General features: G+C 37.9%; 1 protein-coding gene across 1 annotated transcript in view; it reads right to left on the bottom strand.

The window, feature by feature from the left end:
• The window catches only part of NVL (nuclear VCP-like), a 38,219-nt gene that overhangs the window by 2,339 nt on the left and 13,142 nt on the right, over positions 1-22,738 (bottom strand). The window contains exons 13-21 of the mRNA XM_027911433.1: positions 21,735-22,005; positions 19,332-19,550; positions 18,616-18,720; positions 17,766-17,828; positions 16,473-16,592; positions 15,728-15,827; positions 7,788-7,894; positions 3,794-3,870; positions 2,270-2,358 (exon numbers count right to left, since the gene is read on the bottom strand). Of these exons, the coding sequence (XP_027767234.1) occupies positions 2,270-2,358; positions 3,794-3,870; positions 7,788-7,894; positions 15,728-15,827; positions 16,473-16,592; positions 17,766-17,828; positions 18,616-18,720; positions 19,332-19,550; positions 21,735-22,005 (1,151 nt within the window). The remainder of the gene's footprint in view (positions 1-2,269; positions 2,359-3,793; positions 3,871-7,787; positions 7,895-15,727; positions 15,828-16,472; positions 16,593-17,765; positions 17,829-18,615; positions 18,721-19,331; positions 19,551-21,734; positions 22,006-22,738) is intronic.

The following is a 22,738-nucleotide window of genomic DNA, read 5'->3' as shown; positions in this document are numbered from 1 at the left end:
TATGCAAATTGCCCTTTTGACCTTAATGCAGCTATCCACAGTAATTATTCATAATAATAACCTTTTGAACAGGTTTTTTTAGTATCTTACAACATAAGCATACCTGAAATAGGTCATGGATTCCTCTGCTCTCACAAGCAAATGCCTTGTTTAATCTAGAACTAAGCATCCCGAGATGCCACTACTATAAAGATTCATTACAATGCTAACACTATGCACAGGTATCAGATATGATAGAAATACAAATTGTACATTTTAGAATCAGTTTGGTGCATTTTTTTCATTATTTCATCAAGATGCTTTTGGCTTTCACTGCCACTACCTTTGCGATGTGAAATGGGATGTGCCAACATGAAAAAACTGTTAAGATTAATATATTTTGAGTCCAAGTTTAACAAAAATCTTCTGCTAATATAGTAAAAGACTACTTAGCAAATGGAAGGGACTAAATCAAAAATGAGAACTTGTCTAAGGCATTGGTGCTAAGATCAGTTTTATGCACCATCTGCAGTGGTTTTGAAAAGGGAGGCAGAAGTGAAACTCCAAGTTTGCATATGACAGTGAACTCTTCTGGTAGTTGTTAGGAATTTCCCTTAGATAAACTGCAGTTATCTGGCAGCTCATAACATAATCAGCTCACCTAGGCCTGTTCAAGTTGGGAGTACAATTTATGAATTCTTCTAAGAATTATCACAAAAAGGATACCTTTCCATTTCACTTTTTACAAGCACCTTCAAGCAAACCACTGCTGAGTGTTAACAAAACCACACCCCTGAATTTATTCCAGAGGGAAAATATCAGGTATAACAAGAAGTTGCAACAGAGTTTCTCCAGAATAGAAAGGAGCAGCCATAACTGCACAGCCCTGACCCTGAGGACACACAGTCCACAGTCAAGCACAGGCTCTGGGAAGGGAATCAGTTGTGTGTGTCCTGTCCAAACAGTGAAGGAAGAAATTCTCCAGTCTGTGTACACCCTTTTGGGAATATAAATGATCAAGGTCTCAAATTAGAAAGCACCTTTCACACTTTCATACCAATCAGGGCTGACACTTTGGAAATCCAAGGACATTCCAAACAAGCAGCTGCTATAAACATGCAGATCAAGCTATGCATATCTGATGGATTTGCTGGCTGCCTACACATCCCTACAGTGAGTGCTCAGGCTGCAATCCTAACTGTGAAGGCTGAATTCAAGTGATGACCATCTTTGAATGAAGCCTGTTGTATTATGAACAATTATCAAAATGAACAGGCTAAATTCTCAAATCAAAAGCTTTGTCCATCTACAGCAAGCAAAATGGGTAACCAAGTCATACAACAGGGAAGATTTTTATAGTTTATTTTTTTCCTCCCTCTAAATGAACATGGGTTGCCTGAAAAGAAGGAACACAAAGATTCTCCTCTGTTAACCTACCTTTAGAAACCAGACAAGACTGGATATGTACTAGATCAAAAAGAATAATTCAAAGCCATTAAAATTCCAGCTTGGTTCTTAGAGATCAGGGGCATAATGAAAGCCTAAAATATTTTCCAAGGACATAATCTGAAAAGTCACAATTCCATCTTAGCTTTGCATTTTGACCTATAAAGTAAAATAACAAAATTCCTGAAACAAATCTAGACAGATGGGCATTTTATATATAAGTTTCAATCTATAATTTAAAAAAAAAAACAACAAGAAAATAAAACAGAAAGTGCAGAGAGAAAATGAAAGGGCACACATTGTACTTGAAACAATTTTTAACTCCCTGTTAACATCCTGGCAAGATCCACCGATGAGCTAAACAGCAAAGATCAAAAGCGGCACTCAGATTTTCCAGCTAATCTTATCCAGTTACACAATTCACCTGTGTTCCAAAGGTAGGGAATCAGTATATGGGCAGTTCCCAACTGCCCTCAAATCTGCAAGTACGTCAGTATAACCAGTCTTTGATAGTGATGTGGAAATTTTCAAAGAGGTATTCAGTCTAGTAAATAAACTGTCAGTTTATAACAGAAACATTTCTTTAAGGTTACATGGTTCAATTCTTTTCGAGAAACATTTCTGCTGAACCTCCAGCATAACCACCTTTCCTTTCCTGTACTCTCCCCCATCATTACTTCCAAGATGCTTATGTGTTCTTGAAACAACTCTGACCTAATTTTCATTTGGCTCAGAAGTCATCAGTCATACAGCATGAATGTCTTTATGCTTGTCTTGTACTACTTTAAATATTTTACATTCCATTTATCTTGCCACTGTTGAGTTTTTTTTTTAGCTGTCTTACCTTTCTTGCTTTCATCATTCTGCAGGGCCATTTCCTCTCTCAAGGCACAAATTGAAGCCTCACGCACAAGAGCAGAAAGGTCTGCCCCTCTACAGATGCAAACAGAATAGGTGATTTTAGAATAAATTGCTCGTCTTTTGCTGATGGCAAAGAGAAAGGCAAAACACTAAAAAATGACAGCAAAAAACTGGTTGTGCTCCAGATATTAGTCACAGATTAAGATCAAACAAATGGGAAGCAAGGGAAGAGGCAAAAATCCTACTCAGCATCTTTAAAAATGCCCAGGGATTGATTAATACTGTGCCACTTGGTGGGAACATGACTCTTTCTTTTACAGACCTTATAAAGGATTCAAATGAAATCACTCCCTATTACAAAAGGGAGTTGTGTTGCTCAAAGCTGTATCAACAGTTAACACGTTCTTAAAATAATAGTATCCACAAAATATAGATCAGTGTTTGTATGCATTTATTTCCAGTTTCCTGTAACTGGAACAGCTGGAAAGCTGTTGAACTAAGCCTTTAAACTGGTGAAAGTCATTGAACAAAAAAAAAAATTTTCACAATTAACTCCCTATACTTCATTTGGGGGTGATAGGAATATAGCTGTATTTTAAAAAATTCAAACAAACAAAACCAAAACCACACAAAAAAATTCCACAAATCCACAAAAACCTAAACCAAACCCAAAGAAATCAAAACTCACAACAAAGGCCCCCCCAAAAAAAAACCCCAAACCATACCTCAAAATACAAGTAAACCCAAACATTAAAAAAGACAAACACAAAACCTCCCCGAACCCCACAACGAAAATCCAACCCCAAATCCACACACATTGGACCAAAAAAGTCCAGTAAGTGAGAGAGAAAGAAAGAAAAAGTGCTCATCTTTCCCAAGTAATATTGCAACAAGCACCATGTCACAAACTTTATATTTTGTGAACTACACAAAATTATTAAGTATTAATAAATTAGTGAATAGCTTAAAGCTTTTTGAAGTTTTATAGACTGTAATTGCAAATTGTTTTGACAGATATGGCCATCAAGCTTTCCCTGAATCCACACCTTGCTATTCCAAAGCACAAGTTGAAATAGGCCCTCATTACTCTGTCAAACATTGCTTTCAGCTGTGTGACAGAACAAGCTGGATATGGCTGTTTGACCAATTTGCTTTCATCATCATTATATATAGGTCCACAAATACAGAGAGCTCTTTTATCCTCAGATTATGCAAGAATTATAAAATAAAACCAAGCAAAAATCAAGAGGCCTCCACTGATCTGTATTTACAGCATGAAGAGGACTATTCTAGATGAGAAAAACTTTAGCATCCGTATGTTCCTACCAACTCCTTGGGAAAAAAGCTCAAGTGAAAAGCAAGAAAAATAGCATTAAGGGCAAAGGTGTATAAAACCCAAAAATGAAGAGATCCACTTAATAATAACAACATAACACACTTTCAAATGCGTCAGAAGACCGTTGACACCGCATATTAAATATTAAAGTCAAAACTAGAAGGAACTCACGTGTAATAATCACAGTGTTGACTGTAAGCAATTTCTTCAAGGCTTACATCCCTACCTAGTGGAGGCCGAGTGCCATCCTAAAAGAGATGAGGTAAGAAAAAGAAGAAGACAGGAAAACATTATTTTTATACTTGCCATCTCTGAAGTGATTAAATTTCATTAATCAGGAATCATATTGGGTTCTGACAAATTTCCCAAAATATCCACAAATACTAATAAATTTAATCTCAAACTGACAAGAAGGGTAACCAGCCCTGAAACCATGTAATTATGAAATAATAAGCAATGCTAAATTTTATCTTCCCACCAACAGATTAGATTCTCTCTAAGGAAATATTGACCAGCCTGTCACAGGGCATTGTAACATTGACACTGCTCCATAGAGGGATGTGCCTTTAATAAAAGCTAGTTGCATCAGTAGTGTTGTTTAGCTGAACTTCCTCTAGTTATAATGGCCAGTCTCTTCACGAACGAAGAACCGGGGAAGGTCTTTGCACCTTCCAGCCTGCGCATTGGATTTTTTAGGTGAGACACAGTGTGCGCGGAACTGAGCCCACCCTTTAATCCTGAGGTTCATCTGCTGGGGCCAAGCACGCTTGGACGGTGGCAGCGAGGTCCTCAGGACGTAGATGGATTGCCTTACAGGCTAACGAGCTCCATCTGCCCGGGGAGGGGCCCCGACCGGGAATCGAACCCGGGTCTCTGCAGTGACAGTGCAGTGTCTTTTCCCCTGGACCACCGGGGGCTCCCTCCTCTAGTTATACTGTGTGTTGAAATCAAATAGGTAAGCAATAGGCATGTCAATTTAGTCATCACCTTTAAGACTGAATTAACTGTATATCTTCTATATTCTAGATATAAATTTTCAAACTTAGAAGTTTTCCATTCTGGATATCATAAAAGTTTACATATACTGTGCTTACTGCTTCCTCCAGAAAGATCCCTGAAGTGGGGTTTTTTAAATTATTTTTGCATTTCCAAGAGCAGAAAGTCTTGAACAACATTAGAAATTGTATTTGAAACTAGCCAACAAAGTTGATCTCCCTACCAAAACCGTCACAAACAGTAAAGTAGTATCATAAGAGTATACAGAGATTCAAGATGTCTCTCTTATCAAAAAATATTTGAGTTCTGACAGTTGAGAACACTTGTTATACAACTGGTAAGTTTGTGCCAGAAACTCATTTGACAGAAAGGCACAAATTCATATACTTATTTTCTGACTTCTTCAGAGGAACTAATATATCACATACCTATAACACCTTCAAGAAAAAGAAAAGTAGTTTATAGTAACTGGCAAGTTAAACCCCTTGAATACTTAACAGACAGTAGAACAGTCAAGGACCTGGCACAGTAAGGAAACAATCATGAATGAGTCTTTGCTCAAATAACAGTTAAAAAGGGAAAAAAAAAAAACCCAAACCAAAATCCAATCATCCTATAAGGAGAAACTTTAACCTGGAAACAAGGAAGCCTCATACCATTTCATATGGGATACTCTGGTAATTGCTGTACGAAACTGCAGGCCAGAGGCACCTTCTCTGCTAGAAAGGAGTGTTTTACCCAGGGCTTTGAGGAGCAAGATGCATTGGGCACTTCTTGCTCTGCCCACTCTATGACAAGCTCAGCAGTCTGTGCACCAGAGAAGCTCGACGCATCTTGCAGGAATGCTACACTGGTAACCAAACATGTGAGGACAGGCTTCTCTTGCATAATTAACATGCAATTTGAAGTGACTGATTTGTACAGGTTAACTGAAATAAAACTCTTTCACAACAAAGCTCCAACCTACATTTAAACTGTCTTCCTGACAACCTCTTCCTCCCCCAGCTCCCTTTTCTGCTCCTCGTGCTGCCTTCCTAAACATCCATGTTTTCATTCAGCAACAACCATCAGCTTCCATATCCTGTGCACGTATTTCTTGGAGATTTCTGGGAATGCATACTGTCATCCAGAAGCCACTCAAACATTTTTTTCTCTGGCCTTGAGCAAATGTGTACTCAAACTTTTTAAATTTCCTTGCCTATAATGCATGGATGAAATCTGACAAAAATTGAGGTACTTTAACACATTTTCTCCTCTCCCTATTCCACGTTCATCTTTCAGATAACTCCTATACGTTTTTAAAGATTTAACACCTCATTCACTGCAAAGACTTGTAACCAAAATGTTCAGACTAGTGTGAATTAAGCAGGCATGAAAGCATCTTGCATTCCAAAAATAACAAACCCTGATAACCACTGACAAGATCCACAGAAACCAAGCTGGTAAACAGTATGCAATGCGTTGCTTGTATCACAAGAAGACCCATAAACAGATAAGGCCACATCAAAGATGACTTGTCAGCAGAACACAAAAATACTCTGGCAGTGGGATAATAACAAGGTTACCACGTCCCATGTGCCACTCCTCTTGGTGTTAGCCCAACAGGAAGATAAGACTGCTCACAAAGATTCCCAGGAGGAGCAAAAGACGGTTTTCAGCAACCTTGCCCAAGATTTATGGCAGCTGAAGAAAGCACAATTCTGAACTGTTTGATCCTGAAAGGGAAACTGAAAGCAGTTCTCTCAACACCACCAGTTTGTCATCACCAGTCAAAAAATCAAGTGAGGACTCAACACAAAGTTCCTTATCTTCCATATTCCCCACAAGTGATTCTGGCCCTACCAGGTGGATGTGTGTATCCATTACATGTGGCTGTGAGAGTGTGAGCAGGTGGAATCTGTGAGGGAGTGAGAGAAATCAGTACTGTTTGGTACCACCTTTCCCTCCCGTGAAGTCTCACACCAAGCTTTGCTGCCCTATTTCCCTACACACTCAGTTACCTTCAAAAATAAATTCTGTAAAATAAAAATAATAAAAATAAATGAAATAAAAATAATAATTCCTTATTGGAAAATCATTCATGGATGTTACACTCCATTTCTCTCAACATCTTATAAAGAGCAATCATCTTTAAGAACACGGTTGTAGAAAGTATTAACTGAAATATTTTTATAAAATTTAGAAACAAACTGATCTACTGCAACTAGCAAATGGGGGAATACTTAGTAATCTTTTTTCATCCCTGAAGCAATGCACAGAACAAATGAAGGGAAGTCTAACATCCTGAATTTGTAATGAGAATTCATCTTTTGAACAACCATTTTGTCGTGAAAGAACTTTTTTCAACGAGTTCTCACTTTCTGTATTATCAATCAGCCATTGCCTGCACCACAACTTTAAGCTTACACAAGTATGAATTATCTTTTATTACAAATCTTTGAAACAATTTTTGCCACACTTTTCATAATGCAGTGTTATCTTAGTGAAAACTTTGTCTCCTTTGCAGCTCAAAAAGGTATCAGATAGAACATCTGCTCTTAACAATCAATGCTGAGCTACTGGAAAAGTAGGAAATATCCAAGTAATTCATAACGTTTTGTATGTTCTTTTTTAAGGCCTTGATCACTGCTGTGCCATACTTGGAGAAATACATAGAATTCTACAACCCAAATCTCTGAAGTGGCAGATTGTGCTGTTACCCAGAGGGAGGACCCACAAAGGCACCTATTTTACGTTTTCACATTCACTTTGACCTACAGCCTCTATCACCACAAGCTCCCTTTAATCCTAAATGCAATTAAATGTCACAACTACTGTTGAGCAAATACAGCTGGAGCTTGTGAATCATTCTGGTGAATGTCTGGAACCCCCCAAAAAAAGCTTACAAAACACTTTTAGGCCCTATTACTCACACAGATAAGAATCTTTTAATTAAATCTATTCAAACTGTGGCCATAAAGGCAACAGCTTCCATGTCTGACGGGTTTGCTTTACTCAAGATTTATCAACTCCTTGCAGTTTCATAGCAAATTTGAAAGCAGATGGGCTGATGGTTTATTTTTGTGACCTCACGTAATACGTAAAAGTGTTTCACGAGAATTGTAAAATTTACTCTGTCTTAAATCATTCCACCAAACTTCAAGGTAAGGATTTATTTCCAAATACTCACTTTGGTGATGGTCTTTAAAATAGCCAGTCGATCTTCAGGTGGTGGCAAACCCACATAGAGTGTTTTATCCAGTCTACCAGGACGCAGGATTGCCGGGTCAATTATATCTTAGGGAGGGGAAAAAAACAGAAAAAAAATCATCCAGAACTGAGACACACCCTTAGGAAAGCCTACACATGAGAAGGAACACATGCCTAAGTGTACCAGGATTGAAAGAAGCATTTGTGCTGTGATGTGAAGCTCTGAGCACTGAGGTAGCTGACTGAAGTAGTTTCATCTTTGTCAAGTAGGAGTCTCTACTGCAGTTAAGCTGCATCTGCTCAATGATGGCTCATAAATACCGGTTTCATCTCTTCACAAATGAACACAACTCTATATTTGGCAGTGCAGAACTGGAACATTTTTTCTGAGGAATTCCACATTAACTCATAACAGTTTGTTCTATTGGAAGGAACTCTTACCTGTACTGCAAATCTGCTTGAAAGGGACAGCGATAAATCAAGAATAACAAGTACACAGGGCTGACCATAACCATCCACATGTAAACCTAATTTTACTGGTCATTTGCATTTCTACTATACACTAGTTTTCTTAATGGTAAAACGGGAGATCCATGAAAACATAAAATATAGCTGCCAAGTACAGGAGGAACTGCAGACTCCAAATTTATTATGTGTGGAGAAGTAATAAAATTGTTTTCATTTATTATTTTAATTTATTTTGTGATAAAATTATCACGAACAGGGCACATAACCTGCGAAGGGCCTCAATTCCTGTCTGTACTTCAGCACAAACTGCCTGCATGATGTTTCTAAAGGCTTCTCCGTGCCCTATTTCCCCATCTACCAAAACCCAATAATGATATTAATTGCTCTGTTTCACTACGGAATTCTACTGAGTCACCATCCCTGGAGGTATTTAAAAGATGTGTAGTTGTGGTGCTTGGGGACACAGTTTAGTGGTGGGCTTGGTAGTGCTGGGTTAATGTTTGGACCTGAGGACCTCAGAGATCTTTTCCAAGCTAAATGACTTTATGACTATGATATCCTACATCTACAGTAATGTGGACAGCAAAGTCACAAAAGCATCCACAGAAGATATAAATAAAACTGTACTTTTTCCTATAACAGACTGGGTTTAAGTATGTGAATTATAAGGACGTGAGAGGTACCTACTGCCAGAACCTTTCCCAAAAGTAACAGTTGATAGTTACTTCTGAGTCTTAAACTGGAAATTATCAGGCCTCCAAAAGAAGCTGCCAAGACCCTCACACTCATTACACCCTCTCGACAAAAGAGCTGACAAACTATCTGCATTTGTGTTTATCAACAGTGAAGAAGTGGGGAAAGTGAAGCTGTTGATCCTTATTGTACAGATGTTTTAAAGAAAAGAAAACACCACCCAAGCCCTAGAACAGTAGAATGGAAGCACAGCTATCCCTTTTTTGCAAATGAAAAAAAGCTTGTTTAACACTTGTCAAGACTTGAACTACCTGATCCTACCACAATATAGTCTTGATTCACTTTTTAGAGGTGCTCATAGTCTTGTTCAAGTTACTCTCTGACAACTCTATTATCTTTCTTCTGGACAAAACCATATTTTTTTTCCCATGATATAGCAGTCGTGTGCAGAAGCACCTATGGTGGCAAAAATCAGCTATTGCAAATGCAACAACAAGGGTGGAGAAAAAAAGAAATGCCTTGATGTATTAATTTAATCCAGACCAGATAAAACAAGAGTTAAACAGAATCCCTGCCAGAGCAGGCCAGACAAAAACATGTTACTTTTATGTTTGTGCATAGTTCTATGAGATACTTCATCTTGCTTTTGGCACAAGTGCACTTTCCTGTTTTTGTGGGTTTTTTTGTACAGAAGTCTTGTCACATTATTAATATAAGATGACAAAATTCACTCAACATACCAAACATCAGAAAAAATACTCTCAATAAGGACTTGCATTACAACACCTTGCACTTGACAATTTTCCCATTCTGAAGTTCCAAAAGCTCTTTTAAAATGTTAAGCTTGATACACAAAATACTGTTTCCATTTTGCATGCTGAGAACATGGTACTTGCCATGCTGTTTGTCCAACAACATGAGGTCAGTGAACCATCTAAAGATGCATTCATCTTTTTGTGATAACATTGCCCGCATTCAAAGAGTTACCACAACTCAGACTAACCAGATAAGCTGCAGTAATGGTGGTTTACAACAACAAGGCCACACCAAAGCTTAAAACACACATCTACACTCCCCATCTCCTTAGGAATCCATTCACTTCACTCTTCTGGTTGAGACGTGGGCCTGAGGTTCTTGAAAATTCATGTCACATAAACCAGAAAATTAATATTTACTTATTGGACAAATTCACTCATTAGATGCACTTCATACCCACTCAAAAAAAAAGAATAATGTTCTCCTATTAGGAATTTCAAAGCATTCCACCCTGATAAATCATAAGGCTCTCTCTATACCTATTATCTCTAAACTTATCTAAACAAAGGGAGCCCCTGGTGATCTAGTGGTTAAGGATGCGGCGCTGTCACAGCCGAGGCCTGGGTTTGATTCCCGGTCAGGGCCCCTCCCCGGGCAGATGGAGCTCGCTAGCCCTGTAAGGCAATCCATCTATGTCCTGAGGACCTCGCTGCCACCGTCCAAGCTCGCTTGGCCCCGGCAGATGAACCTCAGGATTAAAGGGTGGGCTCAGTTCCGCGCACACTGTGTCTCACCTAAAAAAAATCCAATGCACAGGCTGGAAGGTGCAAAGACCTTCCCCAGTTCTTCATTCGCGAAAACTGGCCATTATATATATATATTATATATATCTAAACAAAAGAGAGTCAACTCATTTTAGATACATTTAACATTTTAATGAAGTTAAGGTAATTATCACAGATACCTCTTTCAAAGCCTGTTATTATCTCTCAAGTTGGAAGGAAAGCAAAGCATGGAAACGTGATAAAACACAACACTCCTTTTTCCAAGTGGGTGTCTCACAGAGAGACTACACTTCTACTAAGAGAAATGTCCAGTTAATAATTTTCTGTGTTTCTGATGTGGTCAGTGGCATTGACTATGTCATTAGAAGACTGTATCATTTTCCAAATAATTTGACAAAATTACATATGAAGACATTTGGAGTACATCCATCCCTTGCTTTATTTTTTAAGGTTAAAACAGGCACTGATCTTTAGAGAATTATGTAGTATTTCAGTTTGCTACACTGCTCTTCAAGCTACTGCAAAATTTCACGGAATCACTAAATTCCACTGAGAATATCTTTGCATGAATTCCTATATTGTGACATTCTATTGTTGTATAATAGAACATTCACTTCCCGTTGATTAATCGTGACTCTACAGGAGTCAACGTTTACAGAAGTTCAGTGCATACCAGCAACAAGGACTGCTGTGCTGAGCCCATCAAACTTTTCCTGTACTCACTAGAGCTTTTAAAATCACATTTGAAGTACATGAGGTCTAGGCCCTCCCACCTGTGATGTTCTGAACCGCAGGCTCAGAAGCCCTAAAAGGTTTTCTGAGACTCCAGATGAGCACTGTAGTTAACAACTGAAGTTACTGTGAAAGATACTTAACATTCAGAGGCTGCTGAAAGGCAGAAATATAATTTGTGTGAATCAGAACTATTACGAAAGAAATTGTTCCATGCCTCACGTATTAAGTGCTTTTCTTAGATCTTATCTTGCCTTTAATTCAGCAACATGTATAAACAGGTAAAAACATAACAAACAATGCCCAAAACTAAAATGTAACTATTGTCAAAGACTGAAGATTTTTTCATTGTATTTCAAAATGTGGTTCAGGTGAATAGCTCTAGAAAACCAACAAATCTGCTATAAGAAAAACAGAACTCACTGAAACTAGGACCATGCTCAAAGACAAGAGCAGATGGGGGATTTTACAAGAATCACTTAAAAAAGCTACAGCAAGAGGCCATGAATAAAAGCAAAGACATCATCACACTTCACATCAAGCTTAAAAGCACTTTCACTTGGTTCTTGTTTGTGTTCTCATGTTACATACAGTTCCTTAGGTAAATGCTGCTGATGCCTCGGTCAGCACTCTAAGAGTTTATAAACATCCAAAGCCTGGGGAAGTAAGAGAAGAGCAGAAAGCAGCAGTATCTGCTGAAACTCACGTTGATAACTAGAAATTTGTGAGACATTGTAGGTATTATTTAACAGTAGTGCTTGATGGTTTTGTAGTATTTAATCTCGGATTTGGGGAAGGAAGTAGTCTGAAAAAGAATATAATTATTGTGACCCATAAAGTTTCTAACAGGACAAGACATTTCTGACTCTTTTTTTTTTTTTTCCTCTCTCTAATGACATTGAGTGCTTTAAAAGTTTAATCCTGTTCAGACAAAGCTTGACATTGGTTCTGCATTTAGGTGGAAAGAGATTGTGTTGGGAATACAGCATCCCTGCTAATTTAGGAGGAGTCAAGAAATATCTGCAAAGGACTTTCAAAGTCACCAAGTAAATGCAAAAAACATTCAAATATCCTGCTTTTTGGAGCACATCAAAGGCTTATTTCAGCACTGCCAGAGTAAGAATCACCACTTGCAGACCAATCTGCCCTTTTGGTAGGAATTAGAGCCTTCCAAGTCCTTAAAGGCTCTTCAAAAAAAAAAAAAAAAAAGAAGTTGTCAGTCTTCAGCCACGGGGTATATAAAACACCACCATTTCACAGTAATACCTTGTCACAGATGCCAGCACCTCACTGAAACTGCTGTGCCAGGAGCATACCTTGGTGGCAAAAGTGGTTGAGCCACTGCTATCCTACTGTTATTATTATTATTGTTGTTATTATTGTTTAATAACAGTCTCTGAGACTGCAGTGCTGACAACATATACTGATAGTCATGAAGACCAAACAACTACCAAAACTACCATGCCTGCAACCACTCTAAAAGAGAAGTGTCTTGAAAAGTCATTTTCTCTCCCAATAAGTTATAATGACATGGATTAAAACCCATGAGATCTCACACTTCACAGTAGTACTATATTATTCAGATTTATGTAACACAATCCCCCCAGCAGCACCTCTATTCACCGTAACTATGACAGAAAAATCTGTCATACCAAATGTCAGACTTAAAAGACCTTTTCAGGCACCACAACTTTTATTGTTTGTGGGAATCATTTAAATATAGTAGCCAGTATAAGCTATGCTTCTCCTAGAACAGACACTACCTGCAGAGTGCTCCTATTAACTAACCAGACCATACCAGAAATATTTAATTTGGTGAGCACTGCCTCTTCCCTAAGACCCATAAAAAGTGCATAAACTGAGAGAAATCACTTCCCCAATTTAACCACAACTTCAGTAGAAGTTGTTCTGAGAAAAGCTGCATAAATTGGAAACTGTATTTTCTCACGCTGACAAATGCAGATAGTACAGGAAAAATTTATGGTCTAAACCTATCCAAAATGTTATTCATACACACAGCTGATGTCCTTCTGAAGCAAGAGATCCATCCTATCCAAACTGCATGAATAACTCTCTCCTCTAGCAGAAGCTGGATGTGCCAAGCTTGATAATTCAGAAAAAATTATTTTATTATGTTGGCAAAGCAACTCTTTGTATCTTTATCAAGATGCAATTGATTTCAATTTACAGAATTTGCAGCTACATTTATACCCTTTAATGGGATGATTATATTTGTTATCCCTGCCTTTGCGTTTTCTTTACATTTGGCATTTTTACCTCAAATTCACTTTTTTTCCTCCGTCAATGTCACTGAGTAGTAATACACCACTGATTTCATACCTCACAAATTTTCCAGCTGCCCTCAAATATTAGTCCAAACCTCGTTACTAAGGGAAGTTTTGTAATTTTAACTATTTCTGTGTGGTAAAACAGTACATCTGCTACCGCAGCTGAACAAGGCAACAGAGACTTTTTAAAACTGAATAAAAAAAAAAAGGAAAAAAAGAAAAAAATATTCTCAAACTAGTCCAGAGGTACTTTATAACAACTTAATGGTAAAAATGCATCAAGCATAAGGTTTATAAATGGAGGGATTAACAATTTCATAGATTTCAGATATGCATGAAAACGAGACCCATAAGTATTGAATTAGTGTAAATCTAAACCATGGAATTAGGACAAACCTGCCCCACACAAGTATTCATACCCTGAAATGAACATCTGAGCAACATTTATTCTAACCTGGCCCTTGTAAAGCCACTGAAGTGTTGCATTCAGCTGCCTCCCCAAAAGGAATCGTGAGCTCAGAACATTGCCACCTACACAGACCAGCCCTAAAAGCACCGGCCTCGTGTACAACCTGGTGAGGTGGCACTGCAGGAAGGAAAGCTGGATGCTTCCTCAACTTCAGAAGTGTTGGAATTCCCAGCCCAAACTACCAGTCAGAGAGAATGACAAGTCAATAATTAGATACAAAGCCCTTGAGAAACGTTAATAAATAAGGCTGCTTGATATAAATGCCTGCACTTAGCATAACTAATTTAGGGAGAGATCTCTTTCCTAAGGCAACCTTGATGACATTGGTAAGGACACCCTTGGTACATCCAACTGCATCTATATGCAGATGGGCTACATTGTATAACCTTATTCTCTACTCTACATTGGATTGGAGAGGTCAGGATCATCAAATTCATGCCAGGAAAATTTACCACTTTAAATCAAATAACTGGTACAAGCAGATATAGATTTAAGCTCATCCTTCACCATGTACAAGGCTTTTGAGAGTCTCTTGTGATACAAAGAATTCAAGAGATATAGGAAAATTTTCCTCAAAGTCTCTGAAGCATTTGATCATCAGAAAAAAACAAAAATGCCTCACAGTTGCTCATTTAAGCTGATTTCAGATGAAATTTCCTTCATTCATAGGACCCAAGTAATCTGACATGTATTTTAACTTTCTCATCTCCTGATTTATATCCAAAATAGCTATGCTACTATTTTCCCCTCTTAAGCCATTTTTCAGCAAAATTCTGTATCTTGTCCTTAGTTAATAAATGCAGGTCTGAAATAACTGTGTCAGTATTACTAGTCATTTGCCAAATACCTGTTCTAGGTGCAAAGGTTCTCTCCAAAATTCTAGTACCCAAATCAGTATGTTTTTAAGAAGACGTACTAGTAATCCTGCATTTAATTTCAGCTGCAACATTCAGAAAAATGCTCATAACCAAGGAAGTGCAACATCTTCATGCATGTTTCTTTCTAAACTGCTAACAAATTCCTTTACTTATGACTCTGAGCTCTAGATGGAATTCAAATTTAGGAAGAGACAAGTTTCTTGCTATCTATAAAACACAAGACTTTTCCATAATACAAGGAGGCAGAAAGCTGCTTTGTAAAAAACATGACATTTGTAAAGCAGATGTCAGTGTTTAGCTTATTAACAAAGGAGGTGCTGCTGGAATTGCAAAAGCTACCAAAAATTGAAGAGCCAGCAGGGGAGAACAGACAGCTGTTAATACCAAAGCTTGACAGAACATGAGGAAACAGGAGAACAACTTCAGCCTAAGGGAGCCCAGTTTGGAATATGGAGCCCAGGAAGCAAAATATAAGCAAATGGAAAATGATTTAACATGAGACAAATGCCCCACAGCAAAAACCCCAAACTAAGGTTTTAGTTCTCTTTTCTTCTTTTATGTTCTAAAGAGGTAATGCAAAGTCCAAAGCAGTCAAAGGTCTTTCAAAGCACTTTACAGCAATGCTACCACGTGCTAATTTAGACACATTCTAAAGAGGTTGCTTCATCTCACACTGCCACATGAACACAGAACAAATTAATCAAGCAGAAAAAGTCTGGATTTGAGCAGACGCTGTAATTCTAAGCACAGAACAAGGTTAGTCATAGAATTCAAATATTTAAGAACATGTGATTTCATCAGAAGAGAGCTAAGGAGGTCTGAATTCTCGTTTATGATTTTTGGGTCCTTACCTGGCCTGTTTGTGGCAGCCATAATGAAAACCTGCTGACGATTCTCCAGACCATCCATCTCGGTGAGCAGCTGGTTAACCACTCGGACACTGGCTCCTGACTTCAAAAGGAGAAATTTGTCAGCAAAATTGAGGGAACAGTGGGAATGTGAATGTTTCAAAGAAAAATTTTCTTTTTCACACTTTCATTGTAGCTGCATTCTGGATTCCTTCTATCATACTCTGAGCATGTTTCCATCCCAAATTCATGCTATTTGTACACGACAAACACATTTAACATGTGGCAAACCACTTTCTTCCAATTAAAACTAAAGTGCTCACTTAGAGAACTACATATAAATATTTATACTAATTGTTCCGACATCTACCTCAAAAGGGCAATACAAAATTTCTCAATATTCATTTTTTTGAGAAAAGAAGTTCTTAAATATTTAAACCTCTAAAACAAGAATATCAGATGAACTATTGAGAGTTAAGTGTTAACTCCACAGTAGTGACATCTTATAACCAAATTCAACAGCTTAATCTGAATTTGTCTGGATATTTTTTCCATATATGTGTACTAAAAAATGTATTAAGTTTTATAAAACTTGACCAACATATTTTTCCTCAAGTGACAGAAAGCCTAAGAGATTGCTTTTCTTGTGAGATGCTGATACCTTCTGGGCTAAAAAAAAAATTAAAAAAAAATAAAAAAGCTGTAACTGAGATAATTTATTTATGGAGATATTTTAAGACAGACTCACTTCACGGTCAGACCTCCGAGGGCACAAAGCATCGACTTCATCAAAAAATATAACACAAGGGACTGAATTCCTGGCACGCTGGAATACCTGACGTACAGCACGTTCACTTTCACCAACATACTGAAAAAAAAAAAAAAAAGACAAATTACATTGAAAAAATGTAAGACATGGAGATTTTACTTGGGTAAAAAAAAATATCCTAGTTTTAAATAGTATTTGAGGTACTCTGCAAGGGAGAAATGCAACCTACTTATCAGTTTGCTTCTGATAAGAGTCAGTTGTCTCTGTTTCCCTACTGATCAAGATTTACACAGGAACTAATTTACTAATAACTTTTTACAGTTGTCAGTACATTCAGAGTTTAATAGAATTCCTACTTTCAGGGGAATAAATGTAACTTGCCATTCTTCTGGTGATGAGAACTAACAAATACAGTCTTAATTAAGGACCTTGTTCCACTGTTCACAAACCAACCCAGTGAGCAATGTGAACACAATGAACAGCTGAAGTTCATACAGCAATTGCCTGAAGACACAGGCTTGGCAGGAGGGAACTGAAGAATCAGTCAAAATTTCACTTTGAATGGTGAACTGTAGGGGCAGGGGCTACAAAACTGTAAATGCAAACACTTAATTTTTATCACACAAACATGTTTTGATTCAATTAACAGAGTCTCTGAATCACAGCCAACCATTTTTGCTGTATTCCACCAGGAAGCAGGGCTCCTAATTAGTGTAAGTGCTGTATTTCCTGCCTGTAGCAGTACTTGAAATACACATAAATAAGTATTTGGGAAGAGATAAATGCAGTATGTTGATTTTAGCTTCCACATTACTAATAAACAGGTAACTGCCATGGTCTTTCGAGATGTGGACTGCAGACATCTTGCTCAGTTAAACACACTCTCTTGACTCCAAAAGAGACTGAAGTTATATCACAACACTTCTAAGTCCAGTGCTGCAAAAATTTGAACTAGAGCACTTTTATCTGTTGACATTGAAAATCTACATGTTACATAAAAGCAGTGATGCATTTAATTGGTTATTTAGATATCCTACTTCAGTCAAGAAGGCTCCATCTGCCTGGTAATTTAAACCAAGAAATATACTTAACCTACACAGAGGGCTTTTTCCTTTTCACATGAACAACTTCACTGCTAAAAACTTGAAGCAGAGATTAAATAAGGGCAATATCAGTTGTACCAGTATCAGTTGTGCAATTACCAGGAATCTTGCTTGCCCCACTTTGGACAAGAATTCCACAAATAACCAAAGCACAATGATTAGCACATACCATATTTAGCAGCTCAGGACCTTTCACAGATATGAAGTTCAGTCCGGACTCGTTGGCCACGGCCTATCAAAAAGGCAAGGAGAGATGCATATATATAAAACACACATTTATCAGGGCTTCTTTGGTTCTGTCCATGGAGCAATAAGCAAATATAAGGGAAGGAACACAGTTATCAACTGTTTGTAAAATACAGAAAACAGTACAAAGCATAACTACATGCAATTAAGAGTGGGAGGGGAGCAGGGAATTTAGCAAGGTGTTCTCTCTGATGAGGCAGTGTTCCAGATTCACACCCCATCCCCCCCTCATATCAGCTGAAGAATTCTCAATAATTAGTGGGAGTTAAGGAGATATGAAACTACATAAGAGCATCTAAAGACAAAGATGAGTGACAATCTGAAACTTGAACAATTATCTGCATTTACATGGAGAGCTTGCAAGAACTGAAATGCTCATGAAGGAAAACAAAAGTATTTTCAGTAAGGTAAATACAACAATTACATAAATATAGTAGAGTGTCGAGTACTTCCAAATACATAGTTTAGTTACAGTGAAATATTCCATAGAAGTGGTTATTCAATAGAGCTTCTTCTCATCCTTGCTTCTTTCTTCTCAACCAACTTATTCCTTCAAGTTTTGCAGTAATTCCCTCTCAATTCAAGCAAAACTGTAACTTTATGGCAAGAAAATCAAATAACTTCAGCACAGAGGCCTGAATTTAATGTTCTGATGAGAATTGGTGCAAAAGCCCAACTTCTGGCACTACCATCCAGACTCAGTTAAAAAAACTGGAGAATCTTCTTGAACTGGATGGTTTTGTAGGAGTGACTGAGTCCAGAAAATGCCTTACCTTAGCTAACAGTGTTTTGCCACATCCTGGAGGCCCTGCCAGCAGGACACCAGCTGGAGTAGTCAGGCCCAGAGCTTTAAACTGCTCTGGGTTTCGCACAGGCGCCTAAAAAGAAATTATCACAGTCATCTGTGACACAAAGCTAACAGGAAACTTTTAATTTCAGGCACAGTTGAATGAAAAATCATTAATCAGCAAGTTCTTTATTCCAATTCTTTACAGGTTAAAAGAATAAAGAGTTATTGGCATCTTATTATCTTGCACTAAGAAGTACCCCCAAATGGGAGAAGTATTGTTACTGAGAGGCAAAGATTTTATTTACCCAAGTTCTAATCCTAAGGTATTAGTGTTAAGAAACCCTCTGACTGGCAGCAAAACTGCTGAGCTTCCAGCTAAGCAGCCTCCAAATCTTTGTTTGGCAGTTGCATAACTAAGGTTCTTGGTACAACACTTTTACACTACTTAAAGATCGAGTGACACAAACACTGTAAGCACAAGTACAGAGAGCAAAATGTTAAATACATGCCCTTGTAGCAAATTTTAAAGCAAATTACAGAAGCCTAACTGTTTAAAATAAAGATATTGCAAAATTTCTAGACTGTAGCATGTTAGAACTCACGAGCAGAACATTATGACTGAAATAAATATTAAAACCAGTTTTATTTCCTACATAAGGGGAAGTGAAAAAAGTCTTCGAAAATAAGGTTCAGACATACCAATATTGCCATAGTCAGCTCCTCCCGAACATCCTCCAGGGCTCCAATATCTGCCCATGTCACATCAGGGATTGTGACAAAGCCTTCTCTCTTGGCAGAGGGCTGCACTGATGACAGTGCAACAATAAAATCATTCATCTCAATGCACAGCTTCTGCAGCTGCTCCTCAGGCAAGGGGTCTTGCTTCTTCAGCAAATCCAGAAGTCTCTGCAATTCATCCTTAGGGATCATGGAAAGGAAAACAAAAAGATTATGCACTAGACTGGACTTTAGGAACCATTTTAAGGGCTTTTTCAAAGCCATACTTCAACTATCAGTCACATATTTACATTATTACGTTGCAGCGATTTACATATCTTATATGTACTGTACATAAGAATGATAAAAATGTTCCAGGAAAGCTCTTTGTACATTTAGCACATGTGAAAGCACTGAGCTGAGGCTAAAATCTTTAGATACACAGAAACTGAGCTAGCGTGTGTATTTTGTCTTCCAATTCTTCCTACACCAATTAGGAGAAAGTAAGTTCCATGCTGAAATTTCCAAACTATATATTATTTATATGCATTAATTCTGTTTTTAACAACAAACTGCTTTCAAGAGAAAGTGAAAAACTCTCCTGAACAGCAAAATTTCAACAATTTGCAGAATATTCATTTATGAGTAAACCTTTGAAACTCTCAACACACTTGCAGAATACACACTTTTATTTAACACGATCTGATTTCAAGTCATCAAGTCATTTCCTCAGCCTAATTAGATCTGGCTTTGTAATCAAGCCCTGATAAAGTCTGGGCAAACAGAATAGAGAAGCAGGGTAATGCTGTCCCACGTTGCAGGCCACAGTGACCCAAGGAGGTAAGTCCCAGTTTCCTCAGTAAGTTCCTTACTGGGGAAACTACCCTAGAAAATACTTGATAGAAGAATTTTATATCTTCACAACATAAATACATAAATACTGTTCTAACATAAAGAGGCAGTATCAAAGCAAACTGGTACTGCACCAAAAGTAAAACTATACCAGGATTTACATTACAAGATAGAGAGAGGAAAAAATAAAAGTAAAAATTCTGTGAAGTTCCAACATTTTTCCTACAGCTGTACACAGGAAAAGTATCACTTCCTATCAATTTCAACTAGGAGAGCTCGACAACTGACCACAAAGAAATAGAAGTCTTTATAGTGCCTGATATCCCTCTTAAGCCCTCCCTCCTCCTCTTAACAGAACCATTAAGAGAAACTCTGAAATAGCCAAGACCACTGAGTTTGTTTACTTGAATTGTGTGAATGATTTTTAAAGGTTTTGTATGTTTATTTTTCCATTATAAACATAATACAAGGGTTTTAATGACAATACCCTGTATTAGACTATGTCAACCTCCTGCCAGCTATCAAAATATGGCTTTGTTAGGATTAGACTTCCTCATTCTCAATGACCTCTTTGATGATGGTGATGTTGATAAAAGCTGCAACTACCTGCCCTTCCCCACTTTCTTTTGGCTACATCAGGCCCCAGGAAGCACTGGGAGGTTTGCAGTATGGTTATGTTACACTAATACAAAGGCTAACTACAGCTTTTTTACGCTGGTTTTTGTAATTACAGTAACAGTTTTCTTTGTCAGTCCCTCTAAAAACAGAATCTAAGTACAATGTGGATTTAAGCCTACTTTGTTTTACTTCTCCAGGCAAATCTTTAGGAAGCCTGCACAATATAAATGCACATACAGACTCCAAATTTTGAGAAGTAGGCCCAAGGATTTCCATATAAAGTTGTTGTGCTTCACTAACTACATCGTGTTACTTGGGCCACAGAATAATTCTGGCACTAGAAATGCTATTTTCTGCAACAGAGTTCCAGCTGTCCTGCATATTAACAGCTCATCTCTTCCTTGAACTTACTACAGGTACTAGGCACAAATTTGATTTACCTCAAGTAGTCACACATCTGGAGGGAAAACACAGACTGCTTAAATACTTTATCAGGTCAGGGAAGAATCCCGGGCATCATAACAAATATTTCACTGTGGGCAGAGCAAGCAGCTTGTGCAGAAAACTCAGTGCAAGTCTAATAATTTTAAAATTCTGTTAACAGTTGATATACTTTTGAAAAGAGATACAGCTGCCCTTTTAGCCTCTGCTCTGCTAGAAAACAAAACAACACAGCACAAACACCAACAAAAAAATCCAGTGGGAAAACCACACCTTGTATAAAACATGAACGTTGACTTTTAGGAGGACTGGGTTTTGGGAGCCACTTGTTCAGACCCATTACATGGGTCATTCAGCTCCTGTCTTAGTAGCTGACAGCTCTAAATCTCAATTTAATATTACATTGGCCATAGATGTTTCAGAATTCATGAGCAATGACTTTTATAACTATAAAATGCTTCAAGGAATAAATACCTTAGGAGGAAGTTCCAGTTGTTTGGTGCCCTCTTCCACCAGGATGTCTGTTCCTGTTCCCATGCTTTCTTCAGGTGTGTTCCCTCCAGCCTGTGTGTGTTTCCTTCTCTGCTCCTCAGATTTTATCAGGACCCTGTTCACTGTGCCCATTGCTGCCTCTCGACACAGTGCCATCAGATCAGCTCCCACGTAACCCGGAGTCAGCCGTGCCAAGTGACGGAACTCAAAGGACTCCGGGAGCCTGAGCTTTCGACACAGAGTCTGAAGGATTCTAATTGAGTAGGGGGAATAGAAAAAAAAGGAAAGATGAAGCTGTAGCTTTGGGTTTTTAGTATATATGAAAACAAACAGCATGGATTTAAGGACTCTTTCAGTCCACATGAACTGAAAAAGTACAGTAGGACGTTTCACTCGACTGTGCAGTAACAAACACTGAAATCCACAAAGATGTGCTATGTATTTCCTTTTTGTTCTTAAAAACTAACACCATCAACCAGGCAATGCCAATCAGTGGGTAAAAGCCAGTTTTGGTGAATTTAAGTATTATAGATTCTTTAAAGTTTAGTTTATGATTCCAAACCAACAGACTAGGTCTCAAACTGTACCACAGAGATGCACTCAAGTTATCCATTAAGATATTTAACTTGTATTCCTAACTACACTAGTCTGTACAGTCTGTTCCATCCCACTTTTAGTTATGCATTGAAGAACACTGATGACAAACTATTCTGCAAAGAGCAAATGAAATCAGACCGTGTGGAGCTCTGTCTTTTAACCTTCAGTATCCTTCCCTGACCATTCTCAGTGGAATTTGTCAGCAGGTATTTCCTGCACCCCCAGTAAAACTTCCAATAGTTTTATTGTGCACACAGCTCATGTGTTACCTCATCCTCATTCAAAAGCTAAAGTTACACCTACTTATGTATTTCCCTCACTAACACAAAACAGCTTTATGTAACTGCCAGTGCAGTGCTACGCTTTGCACTTTTTTTTTTTTTAAATGG

The sequence above is a fragment of the Empidonax traillii genome, unplaced genomic scaffold (genome assembly GCF_003031625.1).
Source record: "Empidonax traillii isolate 1590-97213 ecotype Southwest subspecies unplaced genomic scaffold, ASM303162v1 scaffold31:size1920502, whole genome shotgun sequence".
Lineage (NCBI taxonomy): Eukaryota > Metazoa > Chordata > Aves > Passeriformes > Tyrannidae > Empidonax > Empidonax traillii.
This window is presented reverse-complemented; position numbering and strand designations above follow the sequence as displayed.